Below are 26,011 nucleotides of genomic sequence, written 5' to 3'. Positions count from 1 at the left end.
GAATTATGAATTACGGTTCAAGTCGGTCATACCATCGATAACATTGACAAGCATCGGTTGCGATAAGCTAATAATAAGGGCCACACACGTTACTTTCATACACTCGCACACACACATGCACACACCTTGTGTCAAGTCAAAACAAGAAGTGTTACATAGTTTTTTTCAGTAATTAAATCATTTACTTCACATAAATTAAACATAATGTCCGAACAAAAGCAAAACGGAGATGGTGATGACCTGAACGAACTGCTCGACAGTGGGTGTCAAAAAGAAATGCAGAAGCAGCCTCCCTTACAACTTATATAACAAACATCCATTACACTTCGCAGATGCCCTGCAGGACTTTGACAAAAGCAAGAGCGGGGCCAAGCCGGAAAAGCCCGTGGCTACGGATGGCACAGCAGTTGCAGCCGGCGAGGGCGGCGACGATCCCGATGCATTTTTCATGTAAGTAGAAAACATTGTTGCCTGTCATTCGTATCACTTGAACTTTGGAATTGCAGCGAACAAGCGAAAATCTTAGCGGATCGCATGAACACACTGTTCGGCGGGCCAGACACGCCCAGCGGCGATATACCACCAATGCCACAGGATCCGGATCAAATAATGGCCGGTTTCAAGAAAATGGCCGAAGCGGCCGCCCTGACACTGAGTGGTGATAACACTGCCAACGACGACGAAGTCTCCAAGTATTCAGACAGCATTTCCCAGGCCTTGAAAGTGCGTTGCTCACCAAGATTTATAGACATTTATTAATATGTATTTCTTTGTATAGGGTCTGCAAGAGGGCACCGAAAATCTGGCAGCACCAGCATCGGAGAACGACATAGCCAGCATGTTTGGCTCCATGAATTTGGAGGTATGCGCTGTGCGAATACCCATCTACGGATTAATAATAAAAATGGTCTCTCGAATTTCAGGGTGGCGATGCTGATGGCAATACTTTCCTGCCTTTTATGGAGGGTATGATGCAGAGCCTGCTCTCCGCCGAGATCCTACTGCCTAGCATTAAGGAGCTGCTGGAAAAGTATCCAAAATATCTCGAGGAGAATGACTCAAAGCTTTCAGCTGAAGATAAGGAGAGGTATTGTCATAATATTACATATATATTATTACCGACCCCGCCCTGTTGCTGAACAACAGTTGACGACGGCGTGACTCAATAATATTTACATAAAATTACATATACAGTGAAAGTTCTATGAAGTTCCAAGAGAGCTGTCCGTTAGTAGGGCTTTCACTGTACACCTATTCTTTCTCCAGTTAGCTCTCGATTTCTTTATAGTTCCCTATTTCATATTAAATGTAGTAGGAACTTTTATCACACTTACAGCTTATTTACTCTCAACTTCTGTCTTTTGCAGATACCAAAAACAGTTTGAGCTCTACAAGATTATTGAGGGCCATTTGCAGAGCGAAAAGCCCGATGACACTGCCACCGTAAAACGTGAGAAATTCCGCGTGGTGCTGGATGATATGCGTAAGCTGCAGGATTATGGACAGCCGCCAGCAGAAATACTGGCCGAGACGGGCGGAGATCTGCCGTTTGGGGATGCCACAGCAGCTGGTGGTATTCCAAATCCTCAATGCCCAACCATGTAATTTGCGGTATTTGGAGCTGTGTCGTTCCTGGTGGAGTGCCAATGGCCGAGTGCGCCACTATCTGTTGAATGTTGCACATTTAGGCATAGGGAGATCAATTAATTGTAATTTTAATCGACATCATGTGATGATTAGTGTTTGGTGGTTATACATGAAGAAAATTTGTTTTATATTTCCCTTATCGTTTATTTATGTTCTCTACGTAACACAAAATATTAACATATTTCAAATCGAAAGCAAGAGTCTTAAACTAAAGGAAGAAGCGACGCCTGGACTCCATGGCATGCCGCTTATTGCTTATGATCCAAGCGTAGTCGCCCGTTTTGCTGTCGAAGGTTCCCTCCTGCAGGGAGCGTAACTTGAGCGTAAAGCGTGGCCCCAATTCGCGCAGCTTGACGCGCTTGCCCTCCTTGGAGAACTCGTACCGATGGTGCCGAAAGAATATATAATCGCGCTGATTGTGAAAGGTGACGGCGCGTCGGCCACGGAATTCCGGGTCATGATGGAACAGAGCGCCCAGCATGCGACCCACTGTTAGACCCAGACGAGTTGTAAAATTGGTTAGTATAACCTCCGGTCGATGCTTGGTTATCTCCTTGTGGTTGCGCTTTATGTCCGAAGTCAGCTTTACATTGGACACCTTAAAATGCGCCGTCGGTCCGTTGGGCAAGTGTATGACCAGCAATCCGTTGGGCTTACGTCGATCTTCATTGACAATGACCACATCTGTGAACTGCTCCCGCTCGGCGCTTTTGCAGATTGTCTTCACCGACGCCTTGTTGCGTATCTTGACCAGCGCATTGGGAAATATGCGCGATAGCTCTAAGCCAAATTTGCGAGTTTTTGTCACCGGGTTATCGGCGAAGGTGATGAGCACCTTTGGCTCGTATATACGTTCGAAGTACGTACTGAAATCGTCGATCTCCAGCTCCTTGCGCAGTTCCTCGTTATCGGAATCGTTGAGATTGCTCACCTCGGTTTGATCTTTCTCGCGCAGACTTTCTATGGTGTGTCCCGGATTAGCTGGCACGCCCGCCTTGCGACGTGCTCGTCGCTCCTGCATCTTTTTCTTGTGCTTTTCCTTTTTCATTTTACGATAGAGCGCCATGCGCTGTTCTTTGTTTTTCATCAAGCTCAGAGGATTCAGCACTGGCAGGCGCGCCTTTTTATCATCTTCGTCGTCCTCATCTTCATCCTCTTCGTCATCATCATCATCACTTTCTTCAGCAGAGCCGGCTTCAGCTTCTGGCTCCTGCTCCTTCTTCTCTGATTTTTCGTCCATTTCCATGTCGCTATCATCGCTGCTGTCAGTGACTGGCTCCTGTGCAGGCTTCTCGGCCTCATTCACTTCCTCGTCTGCAAAGCTGGAGTCGCTATCTGAATCCTGTTCCACGGGTTGGGGCTGTGGTTTCCTTTTTATTTTACCCATATTCTCTTCTAATTAATAAACTAGAAATATACCAAACTATAGCCGAGCGGCACGTGTTGACGTTCTGCTTCTTAACAGATTTGCCATTCACACAGGTGCGTGCGGTGAATGGCAAACAGCTGCTTTACAGCGTGCTTTTTAAACATAAACAAACGTAAAATAATGGAATTTCGTGTATTGGAATTATTTAGCGGCATTGGCGGCATGCATTATGCTTTTAAATGTAAGTTATTAAATATAAAACCTTCAAACGCCTTGTATCATTAAATTTGCAGATGCTCAGCTGCCCGGCGAAGTGGTTGCCGCTTTGGATGTAAATACTGTAGCCAATGCAGTTTATGCACATAATTTTGGTAGTACAAACGTGAAGACCAGGAATATCCAGAGCTTAAGTGAGAAGGAGGTGAGCAAACTGCATGCCAATATGCTGCTTATGTCGCCACCATGTCAACCGCATACGCGCCAAGGCCTGCAGCGCGACGTGGACGACAAGCGCTCCTGTGCCCTGTCCCACCTCTGCTCTCTGATACCACAATGCGAAACGCTTGAATACGTGCTAATGGAGAATGTCAAGGGATTTGAAGGATCTCAGGCGCGCAAACAATTTATTGAAGCTCTAGAAAAAGCTAGTTACCACTGGCGTGAGTTTATTTTAACTCCCACACAGTTCAATGTGCCCAATACTCGGCATCGGTACTATTGCATTGCGCGCAAGAGCAAAGATTTCGATTTTGAAGCGGGGAAAATCTGGGAGCATATGCCAGGCGCAAAAGCTGATTCGACTCAGCACTCTACGTGCAAAATATCCACAATTGTAGAGCCTAATGTGCCTGCTGAAACACTTGTGCCGGATGACGTGCTTACCAAGCGGGTTCTTGTCATGGACATCATTCACCCATCACAGAGCAGGTCTATGTGCTTTACAAAAGGATATACCCACTACACAGAAGGAACCGGTTCGGCTTTTACTCCACTTTCTGAAGCGGAGTCCCATAGCATATTCGAGTCAGTTAAAGAAATTGACATGGATCCTAAAAACACGAACTGTGAAGCGGCGCAACACCGGCGTCTTGAACTTTTAAGAGAAGTAAAATTGCGCTACTTTACGCCCAAAGAAGTGGCGCGGCTTATGAGTTTTCCTGAAGATTTTGAATTTCCCGCCGAAACAACTAATCGTCAAAGGTATCGACTACTGGGCAATAGTATAAATGTTCGCGTTGTGGGCGAACTGCTCAAGTTGCTGACGTCATTATAAGTAAATTTTGTACATTATTTTATTTCAAGAATAAAGTAGCTTTTTATACATTTTAATTGAAATGAATTGCGCGCAAGCAACAGATAAATTGAAACGATAATACAAGGTGCTATGAAGCCCTGGCTAAAAACTATCGCGTGTACTTCTTTGCGTTATCGAATTATCGATAAGAAAAATATCCATAATAACCAATTTATCACAAAACTTCGCACTGCTGCAAAACCAACAATAAGTTTAGTTAATACAGCTATACTAAGCTGCTGTGGTCAAAATGATACCGAAAAAGATGCCGGTAAAAGATGCGCATATAGTTAAAATAGCCGTTGAGCGCGAGAATCATATGGCGCAGTTAATAAACCTCGATCAAAGACATCCGCTTGCAAGTATGTGTATAAATATAAGTTGGATAGCGTTAAAAACAATAAATAATGTTATTCGCGAGACATGCAATTGTTGTATGTTAAGGCAGCAGACAATATAAATGTTTTTGTGATGATTTGAGAGGGTTTTGTTAAGCTCAAGCAAAATCCAGCGCCAACGCCCTTTGCGGTTGAGCTTGTGATGTCAGCATGAGCTGCCCTCATTAAAATGCACGGAAGCGACAGGAAATGTTGGTGGACGTTAATCATGAATTGTGGAGGGACCCAACTTTTATTTTGTCTCTTAATTTTCTTCAACTTAAGTGTCCCCCATACTAGGAAACGTTCACTTTTTAATGCCAGAAGATAAAGTTATATGGACCAACTATACAAATAATAATAATAATCTTTCAACTCACAGGTAAAATCCAGGAAATCTGCAACAGCTGGTCCATAAGCGATCATCAGAACTATGCTCTGCAGTTCTGCGAAACAAACAATATGAAATATGTGACGGAAAAGAATCGCAATGAGATTAAAAACGGCTCCGTGCTGCGTCTACAGTATTCACCCTCGAAGACGGCCAGCGATGCGCTTGAAACGCTGATAAATGGCAGCGCGCAGGACAAGGCGCAGCGTCTCAAGGAGCTGACATCGCTTAGCATGGATCACACTTTTGCGCTGGAGTTTATCAAGGAGAAGGGCCTGGACATACTCATCAAAATGATCGAGGATGTCAATCAAAAGGACGAAGAAATACTAAAGTATAGCCTGGCTAGCTTTGTGGAGTTAATGGAGCACGGCACCGTGTCCTGGGAGGTGCCAGAGAGCAGCTTTGTGGCACGCAACATTGAAATTGTGCGCAATTTCCAAAAGTACCCTGCCAAGTGCGGCGAGAGTGCGCTCTCGAATCTCGAGAATATTGTGCAGAGCAGCAGCAAATATGTTCTGGTGGCGGAGGAAATTAAACTGCAGGATATACTGCGTCTGCTGCAGGAGGTCAACTCGCCGGTGATGCGACAGAATGCCATTGCGCTGCTCAATGCCCTCTTCATGAAGGCCGAGGAGCCGCGCAAGCGCGCCATTGCCCACACGATAAGCGCCAAACAATACCGCCTGGCCCTGATTGGCAACGGGCTGAGCACCGAGATGACCCACCAGCTGTACGTGCTGCAGACCTTGACGCTGGGCTTGCTGGAGAAGCGCATGCGCATGAAAATGAATGCCCAGGATCAGGATGCGCACGAGAAGATCAAGGAGCTGCGTCGCATTGCCTTTGATGATTATGCTGGCACGCTCAGTCTCAACGATGAGCACATACGTCGCGGGGGCAGCGGCGGTGGCTCCGGCGCTGGCAATGTCAACTTTTCGCAGTACTATAAGAAACTGGGCTTTAAATGCGACATCAATCCGGCTCAGGACTTTATTGAAACGCCACCGGGTAACCAGAAACTCCGCTCCATATTAACTAGTCTCTAATTTCACCTATATCCTTACAGGCATTCTGGCGCTGGACTGCATGGTCTATTTTGCGCGCAACTACACTCAGCAGTACACGAAGATTGTGCACGAGAACTCCTGCCGTGCGGATGAGCACGAGTGCCCGTTTGGCCGCACCTCAATCGAGCTGGTGAAGGTGCTGTGCCTTATTTTGCGCATAGGCGAGCCACCCGCTGAACAATCGGGCGACTTTCAGCCCATGTTCTTTACGCACGATCAGCCCTTCGAGGAGTTCTTTTGCATTTGTGTCATCACGCTAAATCGCACCTGGAAGGATATGCGCGCCACCGCCGAGGACTTTCAGAAGGTGTGCAGTGTGGTGCGCGAGCAAATACAACGCACCCTGAAACTGCGTCCAGAAAACCTGGAGGACTTTCGCAGCAAGATTGCATTGCTAACATATCAGCAGATCACGACGTTGCGCCAACAGGAGCGCACCTCAAAGGAGGAATGCGATTCGACGGCCTCGGCCATTGTGAAGCTCAAAGAGAAAATATCCCCACAAATTGTGGAGCTAATCAAGCAGCAGCGTCTCTCATTTCTGGTGGAAGGTATGGAACCTGTTCCTAATCTCCTAAACACTGACTAATTCGTTCCTTTCTCGGCAGGCACACGTTTCGCCAAATATTTGCGTGGCACACGCACCAAGGACAAGTTCTGGTATGCACGTCTGTCGCCCAATCACAAGGTCATACACTATGGCGACTGTGATGAGAAGAACATACCCACGCTGGAGGAGCTTCCCAAAAAGTTGCCCATTATTGATATCAAACAGCTGCTGGAGGGCAAAGAGTGCCCGCACATGAAGGAGGCGCGCACGCGTAAATCGCCGGTAAATTTTGCATTTTCCATAACATTCGAGTGCATGGATCACTCGACGCTCGACTTTGTGGCGCCAGATGAGAGCATCTTCAACTATTGGACAGACGGCATCAATGCGCTGCTTGGGCAGGAGATGTGCAGCAAGCAAAAGAAAGAAGACTTCGACACGCTGCTCTCCATGGAGATCAAATTGCGTTTACTCGATACCGAGGGCGTGGACATTAGCAAGGATCCGCCGCCCATACCCGAAGATCCCGAAAACTATGACTTTTGTTTCGAAAGTTAAAGATACTCAGTATTCGTTTTTATTATTTTTTAAATTTTATTGCAATAATCACTCGTTCCAAATTATTGAAGCATACCCCAAAATACATGCCAAAGTGTACCCATTACATAGAGAAGAACATTTCTCTCCGATCTGATTTAGTATTAAACTGTGCAATGTCTAAACGAATGAACAAATGGAGCGGTCAAAAGCGCCGCTTAGCCATTTAGTAAACATTTACATACATTTTTTAAAGTTAATTATATTAAGTATATAATATTAATAGAGATTCATTAAATACAACGTTTTATACATAACCATTTTGTACAAAAATTAACAAGAGAAGCGTATTATTATTTATGCAGGCTTATAATAAGATAAAACCTAGCGCATATCTTTGCAGAGCATAATTTCTAGTGTTATCCAGAGATCTATAATTTAATGGAACTTTATCAAGTTCTAATTCCTGCACGGTAAAGTTTTTAAACTTACAATAATTTCTTGGAGCTTAAACCTATTTTTAACCTTTCCAAAAAAACCAATTCTTTTGCAAGGACAACTTCTATTCCGCTTACCAATTGATAAAAACCTTTCGCCATGGAGCCTAAGCCGAGTTAAAGCACAAAGCCTGGAGCAAAATCAAAGCACAGCCGCCTCCTTGAAGCGGTGACTGTCGCTATTATCCACGCACGGGCACCTTGCGCCGGCGAGCATGAGCGCGCTCCTAGCTTCTTAATCAAATGTTATCCTCTAAGAGCAAATCGTTGTCATCGCCTCGGTCCGGCAGGCAAACAAAGAACTCCAGCAGGTTCAAAATCGGTCCGCGCGAGAACGGATTCTGATAGCGTCCGCGCTTATCCCGCAAATATGGATAACGCTTGTAGTTGAACATCTCGTTCGTGGTGAGATTCATGCAGGCATGCAGGATCTGCAAGGAAAATAAAACAGTTTAAGTAATCCTCAGATATAGGCAGCCACGTGTCCCTACCGAAGTGCAGGTGAGTATCCAGCCCAAACCGCAGAATACGACCGCCTCGATCAGCCCGAGCACATAGAGCAGTGTGAATCCCTCGATCATGACGCAGTAGCAGGCAAAGTAAATGGTAAATGAGCAATTGACGGCCACCGACAGGACAAACAGGAAGAACCACATGCGATTGCGCAGACCAACGCAATTGTAGATGAAGGGGCAATGGTGATCGAAGTACGAGACGCAACGATTGCACACACGGCAGTGCTTGGCACGCAGCGGGCGCAGGCAGCGGCAGCTGTGGCACAGCCGGGTGAGCATCACATTGCGTTTCTTCAGCTTGTCGAAGTAGGGTATCTGCTTGATGGCGCGATAATAGGCATCCGAGCTGAGCGGTATGTAGCCGGGATCACGACGATTCGCGATGGCCCAGCTGACCCACATGACTACGTTCCAGTAGATGAAACAATAATGCGAGCGCCTCAATATGTTCCACGTGATGGGTATGGCGCGTATCATGTACATCGGATAGCCCCATAGCAGCACCGAGAAGAGGAAGAGAAATAGCGGTCCCTTGGAGTCGCCGGCGCCGCCAAATAGCCAGCCCCAGCTTTCCGATACGGATGGTATCCAGCGTGACTTTTTCTTCACCTCGCCATAGAGCAAACGCACCACATCCTGATGCTGATGCGCCTGTGCCAGCATAATGGGCGTCTTGCCGTTTTTATCCCGCGGCTCCAGCTCCAGCTGTGACTTCTCGCACAGTAGCCGCACGCAATTGATGTTCCCGGAGAGACAGGCCAGATGCAGCGGCGTCGAGCCAAAGTTATCCGTCTTCTGCAGCTCCACGCCGGAATACATGAGCAGACGCATCAGATCGCCATGACCCTTATATGCCGCCCAGTGCAGCGCCGTGTCGCCATTGATGTCCGTTAGATTATTCAACGCACCCATGCCCAGCAGATAGGCAGCCGTTGCAGTGCGTCCGTACATGCAGGCCAGGTGCAGAGGCGTGAGTCCCTTGAAATCTGCCGCGTTAACAGCGACGCCCGCCTGCAACAGCACCTGCACCACAGAGGCATGCCCCTTGCGGCAGGCCCAGTGTATGGGTCGAGGTCCCTGTGTGCCCAGACAGGGTAAATCAATGGGCGCCGTGCGTTCAATTAAGTAACGCATAAGCTGCACATTGCCATTGAGCGCAATCCAGTGAGCGGGCGTATAGCCGTGCCGATCTCTGGCCGAAAGGCATTCCATGCCAAACTTCTCCACCAGATTCTCCACTTCGCTAACCTCGCCGCTCTTGATAATATCGAAAATATCATCTAGATTAACGGTGGCGCCGTCCAAGCCCTCAAATAACAGCATGTTGCTGTCGTGCTCGCTGCCATCTCCATTGTTGGCTGGCCCGTTGGTGCCCGGCGGCGAGTGCGGGCGATGATCGATGTCAATATCAATGTCCGCATGGGCGTGACCATCCTCCTCCATGTTGCATGACGAGGAGGCCGTCAGGGGCAGCGCCCAAACGCTGCGCGCTGCCCCCGGACTGGGGTGTACCTTGCTGGAGGCCACGTTGTAGAAATCAAATTCTACGCCAAGACGTTCCGTTGTGCCACCCGATAGCGGTGGTTGGTGGTGCAACGGGTTTTCCAGTAAATGTGCAATTTTGTTGGCTTTTAAGCAACCGCAGGTTAAAAAACTCGTTAACTCTACGTAATTGTATCGGAAATAAACACCAGGACATTAATTATGTCAGCAGGTTAAAAATCAATATTAACTGCGAATGTAGGACATTCGAGTTCGAATGGGCGCCAATTAAAAATCAGCTGGTATTATCGATTACCCTTCAGCTTTTCGATAGTTACCTATTTTACTGTTGGCAATGCTGCAAACCCCTGCTACCCGCCTTCTTCTTTCAAAACAACATGCTGCCGGCTGTTGTTAATTTTAATACTCGGCCTTTATAGTCACTTTTGCTAAAAATAGTAACGTTAAAAACGATTTGGTTATAATTAAAACCTTAAAATCATTTCCAAGGATAAAAACGAGTAGCTGCAGCATATCCATTAACAAATTGCCGCCGCTGTTAATAACATTTGGCCACCTTTTGGTTTAACAGACACAGCGTGCTGCAAGAGCAACAACAACGTGGAATCGGAATGGGTGACAACGTGGTGTCGGAATTAAATAATTTGGATTTGAATAAGCAAAAGGCATGTTAAAATCCTTGTAATTGCATTCGTGTGTATAAGAACATAAACGTAATTAAGTTATGTTAAAAGTGTTGCCGTTCGTTGTTGCGTTTAGAGGCAGCAACTATAAAACTTTGCACAATATACGAGCGCTCTCGTTGGCCAAAAATCAACAGCAGTTTATACAACCTCAACAACAACAACAACAGCAGGGCATACGCAGCAGTCGGTGCTACGCAACTTTGGTTGGTTTCCCGCTCGCAATTGTGTTTCTATCTATTTAACTGTTAAATGCCACATCATATTCACCTGGGCATGTGCGTGTTTGTGTGTGTGTATGTGAGTGTATTATTGTCATGTGTATACCAAATGCCAAAATGAATCACAGCCGGCGGCTGCTGTTGTGACGTCACTAGCTTCAACTGCAATTATTCCGCCACCCCTCCTGTCCCTAAACGCTGACTAAACTCGTGTGCTTCATTGCATCAGTTTCTTCCGAAAGTAGATAAAGCAAAGAACCGAAAAAAGTTACTCTTATTGTCATTTGCTTTCTTGTGACAACTGTGTAAACGACAAAACAAAAACAGTGACACCGAAAATTCATTACAAATAATTGCTTTCTTAACTGTGTACGTTGCCCACGTAGCAAAAAGAAGTTTGATACAGTTTTTGATTTATATGCTGTATATTTATTACGCCTTTGCGATCTATTGATTTTTTTCATATGTATTGCAGGCAGCTAAGATGAAGAAGGAGAAAAAGGAGAAGCCAGCTGCAGGCGGCGGCGACAGTCGTAAAGGTAATTAAATGAAATATTGTATACAGTAAAAGCTTACTTAAGTGAACAGTTCCGAGAGCCGAGAGAACATAAAAAACTATTTTCTCAGGACCAATGAGCAATAAATACCCTTGCAGACATAAACATTTTAATACAAACCCGCTTCCGAATCGCATAAACTAGCTCATACTAAATTTACATTTTGACTGGTTTCCAATAACAGGTATGTTATATAAAAATATGACCTCTGCAAGGGTAGGCTTAATATGCTTTGCCCAAAGAAGCTGTCTGCTAGCTTTAACTGTATCTGAAAACTCACTCCTGTCATAATCTCTCCCGTAGAGCTTAATCCGTGGCCACAGTACATTGAGGAGCGAAACGTTTTCTGGGAGAAATGCAAGGCCGAGTATCTTGCCGAGTTGGCTGCTAAGCCACGTGTGGCCATCAAAGTAACACTGCCCGATGGTAAACAGGTGGATGCCACCTCCTGGGAGACCACGCCCTACGATGTAGCAAGCGGCATTAGCAAGGGTCTGGCCGATAATACCATTATATCCAAGGTAAATGGCGAGGTTTGGGATTTGGATCGCGTTCTAGAGGGCGACTGTAGTCTGCAGCTGCTCAAATTTGACGATCCGGATGCACAGGCCGTCTTCTGGCACAGCTCCGCTCACATTATGGGCGAGGCCATGGAGCGCATTTATGGCGGGCATCTATGCTACGGCCCGCCTATTGAGAGTGGTTTCTACTACGACATGCATTTGGAGGGCGAAGGCGTAAGCAGTTCATCTTCAAATCATATAACTTACCATTAACCAATATTTGTGCTTAGATCTCGACGAATGATTACGGCACCATGGAGACATTGGTCAAGCAGATTGTCAAGGAGAAGCAAAACTTCGAGCGACTGGAGATGAAGAAGTCTGATTTGCTGGAGATGTTCAAGTACAATGAGTTTAAGGTGCGAATTCTCAATGAAAAGGTAACCACAGATCGCACCACGGTCTACAAGTGCGGATCCTTGATCGATCTGTGTCGTGGTCCGCATGTGCGTCACACCGGCAAGGTTAAGGCCTTGAAGATCACCAAGAACTCGTCAACCTATTGGGAAGGCAAAGCCGATGCGGAGACACTACAGCGCGTCTATGGCATATCATTCCCGGATCCCAAGCAGCTCAAGGAATGGGAGAAACTGCAGGAGGAGGCAGCAAAACGTGATCATCGCAAGATTGGCCGGGAGCAGGAGCTCTTCTTTTTCCATGAACTCTCCCCGGGCTCGTGCTTCTTTCAGCCACGAGGTGCACACATCTACAACACGCTGATGAACTTGATACGAGGCGAGTACAGAAAGCGCGGATTCCAGGAGGTCATCTCGCCAAATATCTACAATGCCAAACTGTGGATGACATCCGGCCACTGGCAGCACTATGCGGACAACATGTTCTCCTTTGAGGCGGAGAAGGAGAAGTTTGCGCTGAAGCCCATGAATTGTCCCGGTCATTGCCTGATCTTCGACAATCGCAATCGGTCGTGGCGTGAGCTGCCGCTGCGCATGGCTGACTTTGGTGTGCTCCATCGCAACGAACTGTCCGGCGCATTGACTGGCCTGACACGTGTTCGCCGTTTCCAGCAGGATGATGCGCATATCTTCTGTGCGCCAGAGCAGATCAAGAGCGAAATGAAGGGCTGTTTGGACTTCTTGCGTCATGTGTACACCATCTTTGGCTTCTCCTTCCAGCTGGTGCTGTCCACACGGCCAGAGAAGTATTTGGGCGAGCTGGAGCAGTGGGATGCCGCTGAAAAGGCATTGGCTGAATCTCTCAATGAGTTCGGCATGCCGTGGAAAGAGAATCCCGGCGATGGCGCTTTCTATGGACCCAAAATTGATATTACCATTATGGATGCACTGAAGCGTCCATTCCAGTGTGCTACCATACAGCTGGACTTCCAGTTGCCCATACGCTTCAATCTCAACTACATTGCCGATGATGGCGAAAAGAAGCGTCCCGTTATCATACATCGCGCCATTCTTGGCTCTGTGGAGCGCATGATTGCTATACTCACCGAGAACTATGCCGGCAAGTGGCCATTCTGGCTTTCGCCGCGACAGGTCATGGTTGTGCCGGTGGGCCCCGCCTACGATGAGTATGCGAAAACTGTGCGCGATCAGCTCTATGCCGCTGGCTTCATGAGCGAGGCCGACTGCGATGCTGGCGACACGATGAACAAGAAGATACGCAATGCTCAGCTGGCGCAATTCAATTTTATTTTGGTGGTGGGCGACAAGGAGCGCTCCTCGAACACAGTGAATGTGCGTACCCGTGACAACAAGGTGCACGGCGAAGTATCTGTAGCGGAACTCATTACCAAGCTGCAAAAGATACGCGACGAGTATATCACAAATGAGGATAACTTCTAGGCCACGCTCCTTCACTAAAATGTACTCTATTTATATATCCAAAATATGTATACCTAGCTTTGCAAAGCAAACGACCGGCATTTTTCAGTTGTATTTTACGCTTACATTCATGAAATCCTCAAATAAATTATAGTCCCAACAAGGGCCAACAAATTATGAACCTTATATAGCTAAAGCTGTTTAGAAAGATATCGTGCTGAAAATTCTTTTCTAAATTTCCGAAAGCTGCAATAAAATGTTAAAATTTGGAATCTAAACAATTTTAAAGCAGATCGGGTGAGAACAATTTGTACAAAGATCTTTAAAAACTAGTTTCAAGTTCTCATAAACAAAAATATTGTATGCAACCAATTTTCCACAACTTCTGATGGATCTTCCAGAGCCCTTCTGAGAAAAATTCAGCTTTTCAGCTCTTATGGCTTTGTCTGTCAATCGTCAATCACTTGTTAATCAATCAGTCAGAACTGTTTTATGAATAGCAACGAGTTATCCATCAATTTGTGAGTGGAACGTCATGCTTATCGTTGGGAAATTGTTGAACATATCGATAAGATATGTGGGCCAAGTGAGTCACTTACCATGGATAATTCATAAATGAAATGAGGGCTTGCATTAGTTGTTTTCTGTTTTTAATTTATTGCTAATACTTATTATGTTTAGTTTCATAATTTGATTTATTAAAAATTGCGTTTCGTATTTCAATTTTGTAAGCTTTTGCTTGTTGCGTAAAAAATGCACAAAGTTCTCTCGCTAGTCGAAGCAAAAAATTGTTAATATTGTTTAAACTGTTAATTGTTTACACTGCCATAAAAATACATATTATATATATTTATATATATATATATATATTTACTCATAAGATGCCAAGTTCTGCGCCAACCAACTGCAGCTGCCGTGCCGTCCAAAGAAAACAACCGAAAATAAAATAACAAACAAAAGCCGCAAACAAAACGGGGCTTAGTCATATAAATGGAACCTCATCGGTCTGCCAGTGTCTAATATGATCTCATTTTCTGGGTTATGCTCTCGGGGGGCTTGAACACATGCTGGCCCAGTGGTATCTGTAGTTGGGGGAAAATGGGGCAACCAGTACACAATGTGGAATGTTCTTGCGTGTGCTCAAGGTTTGGTTTCTTTTCTTTTGTTGTAAGTACAAGTTTTGGGAGAGTTCGTTAAGCTAAGCTCACACGTCCCAGATTGGCTAGGGTAATGCTTAGAGCTTGGCATAGTCTGGTATATATTTGCCAGAGAGAAATTATTCCGATAGCATATGATTCGTTTTATTTCCATAGCATGCCAGATAAAATATGGTGATAATACAGTGGTCACTCGAAAATGAGAACTAACAGAAATTAGATATATACTTCGGCATTTTCTCTTTTTCTTCTAATTTTCACATATTATATTTATTGTTTTTGTTTGAAGAACTTTCAAAACTCAAATTCACAGCGAAGCGTTTCGCTTTGCGAGTGACCACTGTCATTGCAAAGCGCTCTACAGGAAGTAACTTAGTTTTCCCAAGCTATTGGGTACGTCTGAGCAGAGCTTAACTCTCAACTTGGAGATTAGGATTTGGCGCATACTTATATATTGCAAAGCAATGCATTTAACGTACATAATTAGCCGATTGCGTTAAATTAGTTTTTAGTCTATTTATGTTTTGCTATCATTTTGTTTTATACTCTTTTTTTTTAGTTATCTTTTATAAATAAACTTAAACATAAAATTGTGTGTATGTCTGCATCTCATGTTTAGCTTGGTTTCTGTTTTCTGTTGCATGTTCATCTTTAGCCTGTTGACCACATACACCTGGTGTAAACCCCGTCGCGCCAGCGTGTGTGTCAATGTTTGAATCTGTTCGAGGTTGTAGCGTAGGTTGTGCGGGTAGGAGGCTTGTGGTGGTGGTGGTGGTTGGGAGGGAGCTGAGGGGTAATTGGGTAAGTGCCCAGTTCTAGCAGGCACAGCCACCTTCGGGATCCTTAGTCTCATTGGGTGAATCTTTAAGCACAACCTCTTGCATATCCTCAGATGGCTTGTTCTCCGTCGAGTCCATGCCGGGCAGCGCCGCCGCGACGCGCCTAAACAATTGTTTTACATTGTAACCGGCCTTGGCGCTGGTCTCGATGAACATCACATTTAGCTCTTTCGCCTTGCGCTCACCCTCCTCGGTGGACACTTGACGTTTGTCTGACAGATCCGTTTTGTTGCCCACCAGCATGATGATGACATCACTGCCACGCTCCGTGCGCACATCATCGATCCACTTGGAGGTCTGATGGAATGAGTTTGTGTTCGTGATATCGTAGACAACCACAGCGACTGTCGAGTCGCGTATATAGGAGGGAATTAGCGAACGGAAACGCTCCTGACCCGCCGTATCCCATAATTGCAGTCGCACAGTCCGATCCTCCAGGTACATCGTTTTAGATAGAAAATCAATACCAATTGTCGCCTGGTAGGTGTTGTCAAAACTGTCATACATGAACCGTGTAATCAGCGACGTTTTCCCCACACTCTGCTCGCCGAGGAACACCAATTTGAATTTTCGCAACGGATTGCCAAAATCGCCGGATGACATGTTTACTATTTTTGTTGGTGCGACCGCTGCTGCTGCTGTTTCAACTCTTGTACGTGTCGACTTTTTCTTAATTGCGGGTTTGCTGACCTCTCCTCGCCTCTCTCTTGTACACTCTCTCTACCTTTTGTTTTGCTATTGGGGCGTGTTACTTATGCGGCTTCTGCTGCACACGTTGCACTTTGTTTATGTATATGTATATATAGTCGCCCGCACTTTTTTTAGTCTGGTTTTGCGTAACGCTAAGTCCAATGATTTACGTAGTAGTATTAACAAAATTTTCGTAGAAAAAGTCAGCCACCAAGTCGATCTGAGTCAGTTGTAGGGATGGCTATCGATATACTATATCGATAATTGAATTCATAGGCAGTTACCAACACGCAATAATACCAAATTTTTGCCGATTAAAAATACCGAGCTTAATACTGCTCCAAGCAACGGTCAACTGACACAATTTCAAACATAGTTTCTTTTTATTGTTGCATAGCTTTTGATAAGGTTTTAATGATGATTATCGTCTAATGAAAATTATTGTTTAGAATCCACTTAAGATATTTGACTTATCTGTCAATTGAGGTACATATACTACTCACCCAGTTCAAATGAAATATGTACATGCATAGTATAAATTGTTTACATAGACCGTATTCTAATAACTTGTCTGTTCCTAGATAGTTCTTATAATTAATCTTCCCACCCTTCCAATTAAAATAGGCGCTTATCTATAAAGTACAAAAGAGCAAATTGAAAATTCTTATCACTGCTAAAAGCGTGCACATTTCGTATCTCGTTTTAATTTAAACGGCACTCGATAAAGCCATTTGTAAACAGTTTCTCGGAAACCATGTCGCCGAGCGGTCAAAAAACTTCCTCCTTTTATCTGATTGCATGTTGCCTCCTCTTTGGCTTCTGCGATGTATCTGCGGCTGTCGTAAGAGCAACCACGGATCAAGTTGTGCCCAATGGACGAGTTGTGGGCGGAGTTGCTGCATCGGCTAACAGCGCTCCCTACGCGGTGTCCATGCAGTACCAGAGTACCCACTACTGCGCTGCCAGCATTATAAGCGCCAACTGGCTGGTAACTGCGGCCCATTGCTTAACCAACAGTGCGCAGATCCTTGGGAGCACGCTAGTCGCCGGCAGTAATGCAGTTGCAGGAACTGCATCCACCACCCAAAAGCGTAGCATCACCTATTTTGTTGTCAATGAACTTTATACGGGCGGAACTGTCCCTTATGACATTGGATTAATTTATACTCCCACTGCTTTCACTTGGACCGCTGCTGTGGCTGCCGTGAGCTTGCCCAAGTCTGGTGTGGTGCCAACTGGTACTGCGAATCTATATGGATGGGGAAGTACCTCAACTACAAATACGGCATCGTACCCCAGCGTTCTTCAAGTAGCTGCAAATGTTCCTATCATCAGCCTGGCGTCCTGCGAATCTGCATTAGGTTCAAAGGGCAAAGATGTACACAGCACTAACGTGTGCACGGGCCCCCTTACTGGAGGAGTTAGCATCTGCACTTCGGATTCTGGTGGTCCTTTGGTCCAGGATAACGTTCTGATTGGAATTGTATCCTGGGGCAAGTTGCCATGCGGTCAGGTCAACTCACCGTCTGTCTACGTCCAGGTGTCTTCGTTTATATCCTGGATTTCGGCCAATCAAAAGGTCCAGTAACGTATTATGTTCATATTTCAATAAATAAATACCTTCAAATATTAGTTTAGTATTTTAAGCTGTTAGTATATATTTCATTTCAACCGAGAAAGCTTTTTCGAATGCTGGTCACGCTTAAAGTGCTATTTAGATATCGATATTATTGCTACAGCCATTGTCTGGCAGCTATCGAGTAGGTCGACAAAAAAAAGAAAAGAATTCCAATAATTACAATTAGAGCACGAGTACCGCAACGCATTTAATTAATAGTAATATTGACTCGTGTCACAATGGAAGTTGAGACAACGACACCTGAACACAACAGAGAATTTGCGGATGTTGACATTAATAATGGCTCAGCGTCCGGTGCATCCGATGAGGAGGAGGTGCCAGCGCCGGGCAGTGTAACATTGGAGCATGAAAATGATTTATTCGTTTCGGCAATGACCCCGAGCGAAGTGCATGTAAGTTCCGCTTGACCAAGACTTTATAATATTGTTATTTAATTAAGCATAATTTTGCGTCGCAAATGGGCGGCGTCCGCTCTGGCCGTTTATCTTTAACTTCCTCGACCGTTTGCTTTGTTTGACTTTTGTGACAACGTCACAAGCCTAGCTGACGCCCTTTCACACACGCCCCTCGCTGCGCCAATTTGAATCCATGCGATTAGGCGACAGACTTATCACAGTGCATATTCATTTATTAGCTTTATCAATCTCGTATTATGTTGCAGCGTCGCATTTCTGCCAGCAATCTAGAGGAGGTGCTGACAGACGATGGGGACTATTTCATTCAAATTGTCATATCAGATCCCCAAAAGGTTGGCGACGGCATGAGCTCGTATTTGGCATACAAGTGAGTCACACCGCCTTATCACTGATGCCCTAACTTATTCTGTCTCTTATTTGGCATTTCTGTTATTATATAGAGTGACAACGAAAACCAACATTCCAAAATTTAAGCGCACCGAATTTAGCACTTTGCGCCGTTTTAGCGATTTCTTGGGAATACATGATCTCTTAGTGAACAAGTATTTGCGCATGGGTCGTATTATACCGCCGGCGCCTTCCAAAAATATTATTGGCAGCACCAAGGTAAAGATGAGTCCACAGCAAACCGAGCCGGGCACACCAATCAATCAGGAATGGGTTGAGATACGGCGTGCGGCACTGGAGCGTTTTGTGCATCGTACAGCGCAGCATCCGGTGCTGCGCGTGGATTTGGATTTTATAAATTTCCTGGAAAGCGACCAGGAGCTTCCACGTGCCGTTAATACGTCAGCTCTCAGTGGCGCTGGCGTCATTCGACTATTCAATAGAGTTGGCGAGACGGTTAACAAAATAACGTACAAAATGGATGAGAACGATCCGTGGTTCGATGACAAGATAACCGAAGTGGAGAATTTGGATGCAAATCTGCAAAAACTTTCATCGGCACTGAAATCTTTGGTGTCCTCACGCCGTGAGCTGTCTGTGCTGACTGGACTGGTGGCCAAATCGGCGGCTATGCTGAGCACCTGTGAGGAGCATACTGGACTTTCACGTGCGCTCTCGAATCTGGCTGATGTGGAGGAAAAGATTGAGCTGCTGCGCTCCGAGCAGGCGAATTCTGATTTCTATATACTCGCCGAGTTTATCAAAGACTATTTGGGGCTGTTTGGCGCCATCAAGTGTATTTTTCATGAACGTGTAAAGGCCTTTCAAAACTGGCAATACGCCCAGATGCAGCTCTCAAAACGACGTGAGAATCGCGGTCGCTTCGAGCTGGCCAATCGTGTCGACAAACTGGATCAGGCGCAACAAGAGGTTGAAGAGGTTTGGGCTACAATAATAAGATATATGTTATATGTGGTATTACAATGTTATCTTTTTATTTTACAGTGGCAGGGCAAGGTGCAGCGCTGTCAGCAGCAATTTGATGACATTTCGTCGGAAATCAAGAGAGAAATGGAACGCTTCGAGCTAAGTAGAGTGAAAGACTTCAAAGCTAACATTATTAAATACATTGAAGTTCAAATGGCGCATCAACAACAGGTAAGAACATACGATAACCAGTTCGCAGTATATATTTTTAATCATATCCTCACTTCACACAGATCATCAGCTACTGGGAGGCTTTTGCACCATTTGCCAGGGAAATCGTTTAACTTTTATTCAAACCGCCAGATGCATTTCCAATATGCTTAACTAACAGCAAAGCGGCACTGCGCTTCGTATCTATACCTATCTAATGTGCGTGCGTTAATTTTGTGGGACCAATTTGTCGTCAACTGGAGGCGCTGATCTTGAAGTGAAGCTACTTGTTGCCGCTGTTGCTGCTGCTGCCGTTGGGCATTTCCTAGCGCTTTAAATTCCTCTCAATAATTGTTACCATGTGGTGCGATCGTGCTTGCAGATAAAGTTCAACTTTAATTACCGATGCATTCAAACACACACATACATATATATATTTATATATATATTATTTTATTCTTACACAGTAATTATTATTATTATTATTGCAAATTTTGCTTTTATTTTTGTAAATGTATACAAAAAAACAATGTTTATTAGAGGCTTTTGGTGAAGTCTACATATCGCAAAGCGCGAAACTATTCTCAATCTATCTTCGGTATAATTAAAAAAAAAAAAACTTCAATGAAGCCAGTTATTAAATGAATATGCGTGAAACAAATTGAAATGTAATTAAGTGATTGAATTGGGAAACCATTTTCCCCACGATTGTTGTTGGTTTATATATATTTATGTATATTCGAAACACCTTTTGTAACATGACAAAACAACATAATATTTTAACAAATAAATTTGTAAATATGTATGTATGATAAAAGTGTAATATAATTACTTATGGAAAGCAGCAGAAGCTAATAGCGCTGTTTAAATTCCAACGATTAATTTGATAGGTACAATTTAATATCGATAGATAGAGTTTAATATCGATAGTTTCAGATGTGTATCGATAGATGTAAGTTTTATATCGTATTGTGGTGAATGGCAAATGATAACTACAGTGTGAGAATGGTGAAATAATAGTGTGAATATTGTTTAGTCATTGCGTGTAGCGCTTTCTCGAATTTTTAGTCAATTTGAGTTCTATAAAAAACTGTCACAAGCCATTTAAGGCATTTACTTGAGCACAAACAACGAGGAAGTTAGGACGCAACAATGGAGTTTCCACATTTGGGCCAACACTGCAACGAAGCCACATGCAACAGATTAGGTGAGTTTTGACCTCGACACGACAATACCTGCCACTCTGAAAAGAAATGACCTTTAATAAACTTTATGCAAATATAACTGTTTTATAGATTTCCTGCCTGTTAAATGTGACTCATGTGACAAGGTGTTCTGCGCCACGCATTACAACTACGAACGTCACAAGTGTCCTGGCGCCCACAGGAAGGACTTTCAAGTTCCAATATGTCCGCTGTGCGGGGAGCCTGTGCCGACGGCTCCTGGCGTTGAGCCAGATTTAACGGTTGGCCAGCACATCGACAAGCAATGCAAATCGGATAGCAAAAAAATCTACACAAATCGCTGCCATGCTAAGGGCTGTAAACGCAAAGAGCTGATACCCGTCCTTTGCTCCCAGTGCAAATTAAATTTCTGTCTACGTCATCGTCACACGAGTGACCACGACTGCAAGCCCGCAAGACCGCAGCCGGATCGTCTGCCCCGGTGGCGTCGGCGGGCACATCTCAGGGCATTTTTAAAATATTCACCGATACACGTTCAATGGCAGCGCAGGCAGCCGAGAAACGACGCCAAAGCAAACCCCAAGCCAATCCCCCAGCAAGGAATGTTCCACTAGCAGCAGCAGCAGCTGTTACGCCCGTTCAAGTTCAAACCATACAAGGAAATATGGTAAGATATACTGGAAAGACATTGTATGTTACAGTAGTCTGTATAAAGGGGACTCTACATTGTTATTAAGATGCCAGAAAAGAGTGAAATCAGTTTAAGTGCCATCCTTTTTGGGTTAACTAGATTTAAATTTTAAAATTACAATTAAAAGTTGGAAACATTCTCTTTGCATATTTATAGTCATAAAAAACCACGTCAGATACTAATTTATTCTTGCATTTTTTAGACTGAGGACGAGGCTTTGGCGCATGCGCTAGCTTTATCCATCATGGAGCAAGATGATGCAGCTAATACAAATCGACGCGGCGCCACGTCCACAACCAATACGCAACGCGCAACGACTGTGGGTGGACGCGATTCGCAGCAAGCAAACGGAAAGGATAAATGCTCACTTTCCTAGTTCAGACTCCGTACGAAACATATCCATCACTTGACCAGCGGCCAATGTGTGCTGCCCTTTTATTAGATCTTTAATTAAACTAATTGTCATTTTGTTTGTAATTTATATTTAATGTTGATAATTTATGTTGACTTCGTCACATTCTCAGCACGCTTAAGGCTGCTTAGCAAAAATAATTCAAATCGAGCCATTTTCCCAATTTTAACCAGGTTGTAGAAACTGGCTCGATTATTAGCTCTACTTGGTTGGAATAAACTGTAATATACATGTTGAATTGCTTAGGTTTATAAATACATACATAGGATAGGGATAACATTTTCTGTATACTATGCTGAGCTTATCTGTGTGGGCTACTGCTCGTTATCTGGCTTCTCCACAGTTACATTTTGTGGTTGTCCGGAAACTGTGCTCTGCTTGGCGTCTGATGCCACTGGCATTGGAGTGCTTGTAGCTGCCGGCGTCTGCTCGCATTCAGGCTCTTCTACAACAGCAGCTTGTGCTTGTTCCGCCTTGTTGGATATGCTGCTGAGCTTCCTACCAGCTGTTGCACCGTCTACGGATGATGATGTGCTTATTTTACGTGCTGCCGCTGCGAAGCTTGCCACGCCCTCGGCGGCTAATATGCTGGCACTGGACAACAAAATGGACACCTGCTCTGCTGAGGGACAGCTCGTAATGATCATATCATCCGCAGAATAGCCATTTGTTGTTAGCAGTTGCTCCAGCTTAACAAAGGCCTGTATGATGTTGTTCTGCAATGGAATGTGTATAATTTAAGTGCAATGACTTCACAAATTTGAAGCTTACAACTTACCCGTATGGGCCGAAAGATTATGAACTCGGTATCACGATTGCTCAGGTAGAGTTGCATCGCTCGCTGCAGCACCGCCAGCTTGGCCTTGATAAGGCGCTGTGTCTCTTGGATAATGCTGCTGATTTGCTGTGGACTCGCCCAGCTGCTTTGCCGCAGCACATAACTAACCTTGCCCGTGGAGGATGCGTCTTGTGTTGTTGTGTTCGCTGCTTTGGCGGTGTCGTGTGCCAACAGTGCTTGTGCCTTGTCCAGGAATGTGATGAGCGGACCTATCAGCATGTGTACTGCATCTTTAATATACTGCTCGCACACCGTCTTCAGCTGACGGTCGACTTCTTTGCGCGAGTCCAGCAAATGCTCCTTGATCTGTGGCGTACCCTCGAGCAAAAATTCAAGCAATGCATTGCTGCTGCCCATGGAGAACAGCTGTTTGCGCTTCTGCAGCAGCCCAAAGGCTGCCGTCTTCACCTTGCTGAAGTCCAACGAGGTTTCCTTTATGGTGAAATCAACACGAAACGGTGCGATTTGCTCGCGCAATATCAGCAAATGCTTGACTTCAAAAAGTTCGCCATCAATGGGCGTCTTCGCGGCTGCTATCTTAGTCGCTGCATGGGAAACGCTCTGTATGCACAGTTTGAGTGCCTCCTGGGAGAGACCTTGGAAAATGGGCCGATCCACGCAGCGGTACAGACGAGATAGACAGACCAAAGTGCGTCGTACTGTGGGATACCACATGCCATGTAGATCAGCGGGCGAATCTATAAAAGAAACAGAATTAATTGTCAACTTGGCTGCTGATGCATTAGACCTACTCATCTGTTTGACTCTGTAGGCGGTGTCCACGCTCTCCGCTTCGCTGGACATCATGGACGCGCGGGAATCCGAGCGTCGCAGCTGGGTAGGCTCTTGCAACGATAGAGCAATGCTCTGTAATAATAGTAAAAGGTAATTTGAAGGAATAGTCAAAATAAGGCGCACAACATGTACCTCCATCATTTCCAGCTTCTCCGGATATGCCAAATCGCCGATTGAAGGGTTGTAGTTTTGTATATCGGATTGCAAATACAAATGCGCACGGAATACCAAACGTTCCTGCACATCCTGCAGCAGCTGATGAGCTATGTTCGCAAATGCCTCCAGTCCACTGGCTGTGACGTAGATACAGAATGACAGGTTAGTTAGTAGTAAGTGGGGAAAGCTAGAGAAATACAAATGTAAAGCTAAAGACATACGATTTTGTTGCACATGCTCCTCGAGCATTTCGATGCGCAATATGGAACAGATCTCTGCAAGCGTTTCCAAGTGATTGATGTGTATAATAAACGGCCGCAAGGTATCATACAAAATTGTGCACAAACCCTCCAGATAAACACTGCAAGTGGAAAGTATAAGTGAATGCATAACACATATATCCAGGGAAACTTACGTCAGATGCGCTGCGCCCGTGCCGAAGAACTGATAATACAAACGCTGCTCGTCCTGACAAACGTGGACCAGAAAGGCGCATGCACTGCGCGTTAGCGAACAATGATCGCCCTTGTGAGCATTCTTGACATTCTGTATGGACTGATTGACGGCAGGCGACATGACACTGGCACGCTGTGCCAGATAATGCTGCTGCAGATCTGTCATTAGCTGGACATACTCGCTGCTGCTGCTGTGATCAAGGCGCGATTCGATGAGCTGTGCAACGCGCTTCACTTTAGCCGCCGCTGTTTGATATTTGCCATAGTAGAGTGCAAATGCGGCATCGGGTGCTTGCAGCGAACCGGCATCGCCACTGCTATTGCGCGGATGTAGTGTCGCCTCCGTGGCCTGGTTGATGACATTAAGCACATAGTTGCGCACCAGGCCCGTTGCCTTAGACAGGCACTGCTTGTACTTGACATTGTAGGCAGCTGCGTCCTTGAAGTTGGGCTAAAACGATTAAACAATTATTAGCTATTAGCTGGGATTCGGGCGTATTACTCACATGATCCGCTAGATAATTCAAACATTCGTCAATTTTGTTCAGACACTCGCGAAAAGCTTCACTGGCCACGGACAACGTGGGGCTTTGCAGGCGCTGATTTAGCAGCTCAACCTGACTAAAGAAATGGAGTCGTCGCTGGATTTCGTTGCTCAGCTCCTGGAGCTTCTGCTGCTCATCAATCAACTGCTCGCTGGCCGTATTGAGAGCGCTGGTTTTCTGCGAGACAAACTCGTACTCAGCGCTAAGCGCACCCAGCCGCTCCATGGCCACAGTGATTTGATCAAGCATATGAGCACATTCCGATTTGCGTTGCTCCAACTGCTGCAGATACTTGTGGTAATTGGCGTCGCCACGTCGCTCGATCTCCGTGTTGACGTTCACAAACCAGAGCAGAAAATCGTTTGTATTCTGCAGGCCTCCCTCTGGCAACTGTATGTCCACCTCATTGCTGCACTCCGTTGGCTTGGACGCTTTTGTGGGTGTGGACGACAACGTGACCTACAATCAAAAAACTCATGTCAATAATTTGTTTTGGCCTGCGTGTCCATTTGATGTTGACTTGCCGTAGTTTCGTCGTCGTGCCACAAATTGGTGAGCACATCCAAGTGTTCCTCCTGCTGTGCGCTTAGCGCTGCCAGTGGATCGGTCTTGGATTCCCATTGCATTAGACGGTTACGGATTTTACGCAAATTTTCATTTTCGCTTTGCGCGCTGGCGACGTCATCCATTTTCCTACTGCAGCCAACGCCGAGCCAAAAACAGCTGTTCGGCTTGATTATTTGATCAGCTGTGCGTGTGTACACACTGCCGATAACAATAATGACAGTATTCTTAGCAAGGTGTGTACACACTGGTTATTTTATCGAAACTCCGAGCTTGTTCAACTTTGTTCCATTGTGACACGCGTTAATATTACTATTAATTAAATGCGTTGCGGTACTCGTGCTCTAATTGAAATTATTGGAATTCTTTTCTTTTTTTTTGTCGACCTACTCGATAGCTGCCAGACAATGGCTGTAGCAATAGTATCGATATATTAAAAGCACTTAAAGCGTGACCAGCATTCGGAAAAGCTCACCCGCTTGAATTGAAATATATACTAACAGCTTAAAATACGAAACTTATATTTAAAGGTATTT

General features: G+C 45.1%; 11 protein-coding genes across 14 annotated transcripts; 7 read left to right on the top strand and 4 right to left on the bottom strand.

Annotated features, from left to right (window-relative positions):
- The first annotated feature begins 99 nt into the window (after window positions 1-99).
- On the top strand, window positions 100-1,777 carry Pex19 (peroxin 19). Its single transcript, XM_064685857.1, has 6 exons — window positions 100-259; window positions 333-450; window positions 507-723; window positions 779-862; window positions 924-1,087; window positions 1,368-1,777. Exons 1-6 carry the CDS (start codon window positions 205-207, stop codon window positions 1,603-1,605), a joined length of 876 nt encoding a protein of 291 aa, XP_064541927.1. The 5' UTR covers window positions 100-204; the 3' UTR covers window positions 1,606-1,777.
- LOC135430991 (probable ribosome production factor 1) lies at window positions 1,767-3,036 on the bottom strand. Its single transcript, XM_064685854.1, has one exon. It carries the CDS (start codon window positions 3,032-3,034, stop codon window positions 1,856-1,858), a length of 1,179 nt encoding a protein of 392 aa, XP_064541924.1. The 5' UTR covers window positions 3,035-3,036; the 3' UTR covers window positions 1,767-1,855.
- Window positions 3,037-3,117: 81 nt separating this feature from the next.
- On the top strand, window positions 3,118-4,345 carry Mt2 (methyltransferase 2). The gene is made up of 2 exons (XM_064685855.1): window positions 3,118-3,257; window positions 3,310-4,345. The coding sequence occupies exons 1-2, from the start codon at window positions 3,143-3,145 to the stop codon at window positions 4,287-4,289; spliced, it is 1,095 nt and encodes a 364-aa protein (XP_064541925.1). The 5' UTR covers window positions 3,118-3,142; the 3' UTR covers window positions 4,290-4,345.
- Window positions 4,346-4,480: 135 nt separating this feature from the next.
- On the top strand, window positions 4,481-7,552 carry Ced-12 (engulfment and cell motility Ced-12). The gene is made up of 4 exons (XM_064685850.1): window positions 4,481-4,672; window positions 5,070-6,089; window positions 6,148-6,699; window positions 6,757-7,552. Exons 1-4 carry the CDS (start codon window positions 4,561-4,563, stop codon window positions 7,254-7,256), a joined length of 2,184 nt encoding a protein of 727 aa, XP_064541920.1. The 5' UTR covers window positions 4,481-4,560; the 3' UTR covers window positions 7,257-7,552.
- Patsas (patsas) lies at window positions 7,253-10,174 on the bottom strand. Of its 2 annotated transcripts, XM_064685852.1 has the most exons (3): window positions 10,068-10,174; window positions 8,224-9,911; window positions 7,253-8,163 (listed from the first exon to the last, which is right to left on the bottom strand). In XM_064685852.1, the coding sequence occupies exons 2-3, from the start codon at window positions 9,688-9,690 to the stop codon at window positions 7,972-7,974; spliced, it is 1,659 nt and encodes a 552-aa protein (XP_064541922.1). In that variant the 5' UTR covers window positions 9,691-9,911; window positions 10,068-10,174; the 3' UTR covers window positions 7,253-7,971. The 2 variants fall into 2 exon arrangements, with proteins under 2 accessions (XP_064541922.1, XP_064541921.1); XM_064685851.1 differs by lacking the exon at window positions 10,068-10,174 and having other exon boundaries at window positions 8,224-10,050.
- A 41-nt stretch (window positions 10,175-10,215) lies between these two features.
- ThrRS (threonine--tRNA ligase) lies at window positions 10,216-13,747 on the top strand. 3 transcript variants are annotated; one of them, XM_064685847.1, is made up of 4 exons: window positions 10,216-10,419; window positions 11,134-11,193; window positions 11,515-11,948; window positions 12,005-13,747. In XM_064685847.1, the coding sequence occupies exons 1-4, from the start codon at window positions 10,362-10,364 to the stop codon at window positions 13,589-13,591; spliced, it is 2,139 nt and encodes a 712-aa protein (XP_064541917.1). In that variant the 5' UTR covers window positions 10,216-10,361; the 3' UTR covers window positions 13,592-13,747. The 3 variants fall into 3 exon arrangements, with proteins under 3 accessions (XP_064541917.1, XP_064541916.1, XP_064541918.1); XM_064685846.1 differs by lacking the exon at window positions 10,216-10,419 and adding an exon at window positions 10,504-10,639 and having other exon boundaries at window positions 11,130-11,193; XM_064685848.1 differs by lacking the exon at window positions 10,216-10,419 and adding an exon at window positions 10,945-11,023 and having other exon boundaries at window positions 11,130-11,193.
- A 1,471-nt stretch (window positions 13,748-15,218) lies between these two features.
- Window positions 15,219-16,515, bottom strand: Rab6 (RAS oncogene family member Rab6). Its single transcript, XM_064685862.1, has one exon. It carries the CDS (start codon window positions 16,167-16,169, stop codon window positions 15,543-15,545), a length of 627 nt encoding a protein of 208 aa, XP_064541932.1. The 5' UTR covers window positions 16,170-16,515; the 3' UTR covers window positions 15,219-15,542.
- A 331-nt stretch (window positions 16,516-16,846) lies between these two features.
- On the top strand, window positions 16,847-17,888 carry Phae1 (Phaedra 1). Its single transcript, XM_064685858.1, has one exon. The coding sequence runs from the start codon at window positions 17,011-17,013 to the stop codon at window positions 17,842-17,844; it is 834 nt and encodes a 277-aa protein (XP_064541928.1). The 5' UTR covers window positions 16,847-17,010; the 3' UTR covers window positions 17,845-17,888.
- A 107-nt stretch (window positions 17,889-17,995) lies between these two features.
- On the top strand, window positions 17,996-20,251 carry Snx1 (sorting nexin 1). Its single transcript, XM_064685853.1, has 5 exons — window positions 17,996-18,287; window positions 18,557-18,678; window positions 18,752-19,637; window positions 19,704-19,856; window positions 19,919-20,251. Exons 1-5 carry the CDS (start codon window positions 18,114-18,116, stop codon window positions 19,967-19,969), a joined length of 1,386 nt encoding a protein of 461 aa, XP_064541923.1. The 5' UTR covers window positions 17,996-18,113; the 3' UTR covers window positions 19,970-20,251.
- Window positions 20,252-20,832: 581 nt separating this feature from the next.
- Window positions 20,833-22,360, top strand: LOC135431004 (AN1-type zinc finger protein 2A). The gene is given in 4 exon segments (XM_064685876.1): window positions 20,833-21,042; window positions 21,131-21,480; window positions 21,483-21,686; window positions 21,913-22,360. Coding segments are annotated over 4 exon segments (783 nt in total). The 5' UTR covers window positions 20,833-20,987; the 3' UTR covers window positions 22,087-22,360.
- Cog3 (conserved oligomeric Golgi complex subunit 3) lies at window positions 22,176-25,655 on the bottom strand. The gene is made up of 8 exons (XM_064685875.1): window positions 25,436-25,655; window positions 24,873-25,370; window positions 24,327-24,817; window positions 24,133-24,272; window positions 23,888-24,048; window positions 23,713-23,827; window positions 22,901-23,658; window positions 22,176-22,838 (listed from the first exon to the last, which is right to left on the bottom strand). The coding sequence occupies exons 1-8, from the start codon at window positions 25,598-25,600 to the stop codon at window positions 22,437-22,439; spliced, it is 2,730 nt and encodes a 909-aa protein (XP_064541945.1). The 5' UTR covers window positions 25,601-25,655; the 3' UTR covers window positions 22,176-22,436.
- Window positions 25,656-26,011: the final 356 nt, after the last annotated feature.

The sequence above is a fragment of the Drosophila montana genome, unplaced genomic scaffold (assembly GCF_035044405.1).
Source record: "Drosophila montana isolate Dmon_TW-CO22-7 unplaced genomic scaffold, ASM3504440v1 contig_3123_1, whole genome shotgun sequence".
In the NCBI taxonomy this organism is placed as follows: domain Eukaryota; kingdom Metazoa; phylum Arthropoda; class Insecta; order Diptera; family Drosophilidae; genus Drosophila; species Drosophila montana.
This window is presented reverse-complemented; position numbering and strand designations above follow the sequence as displayed.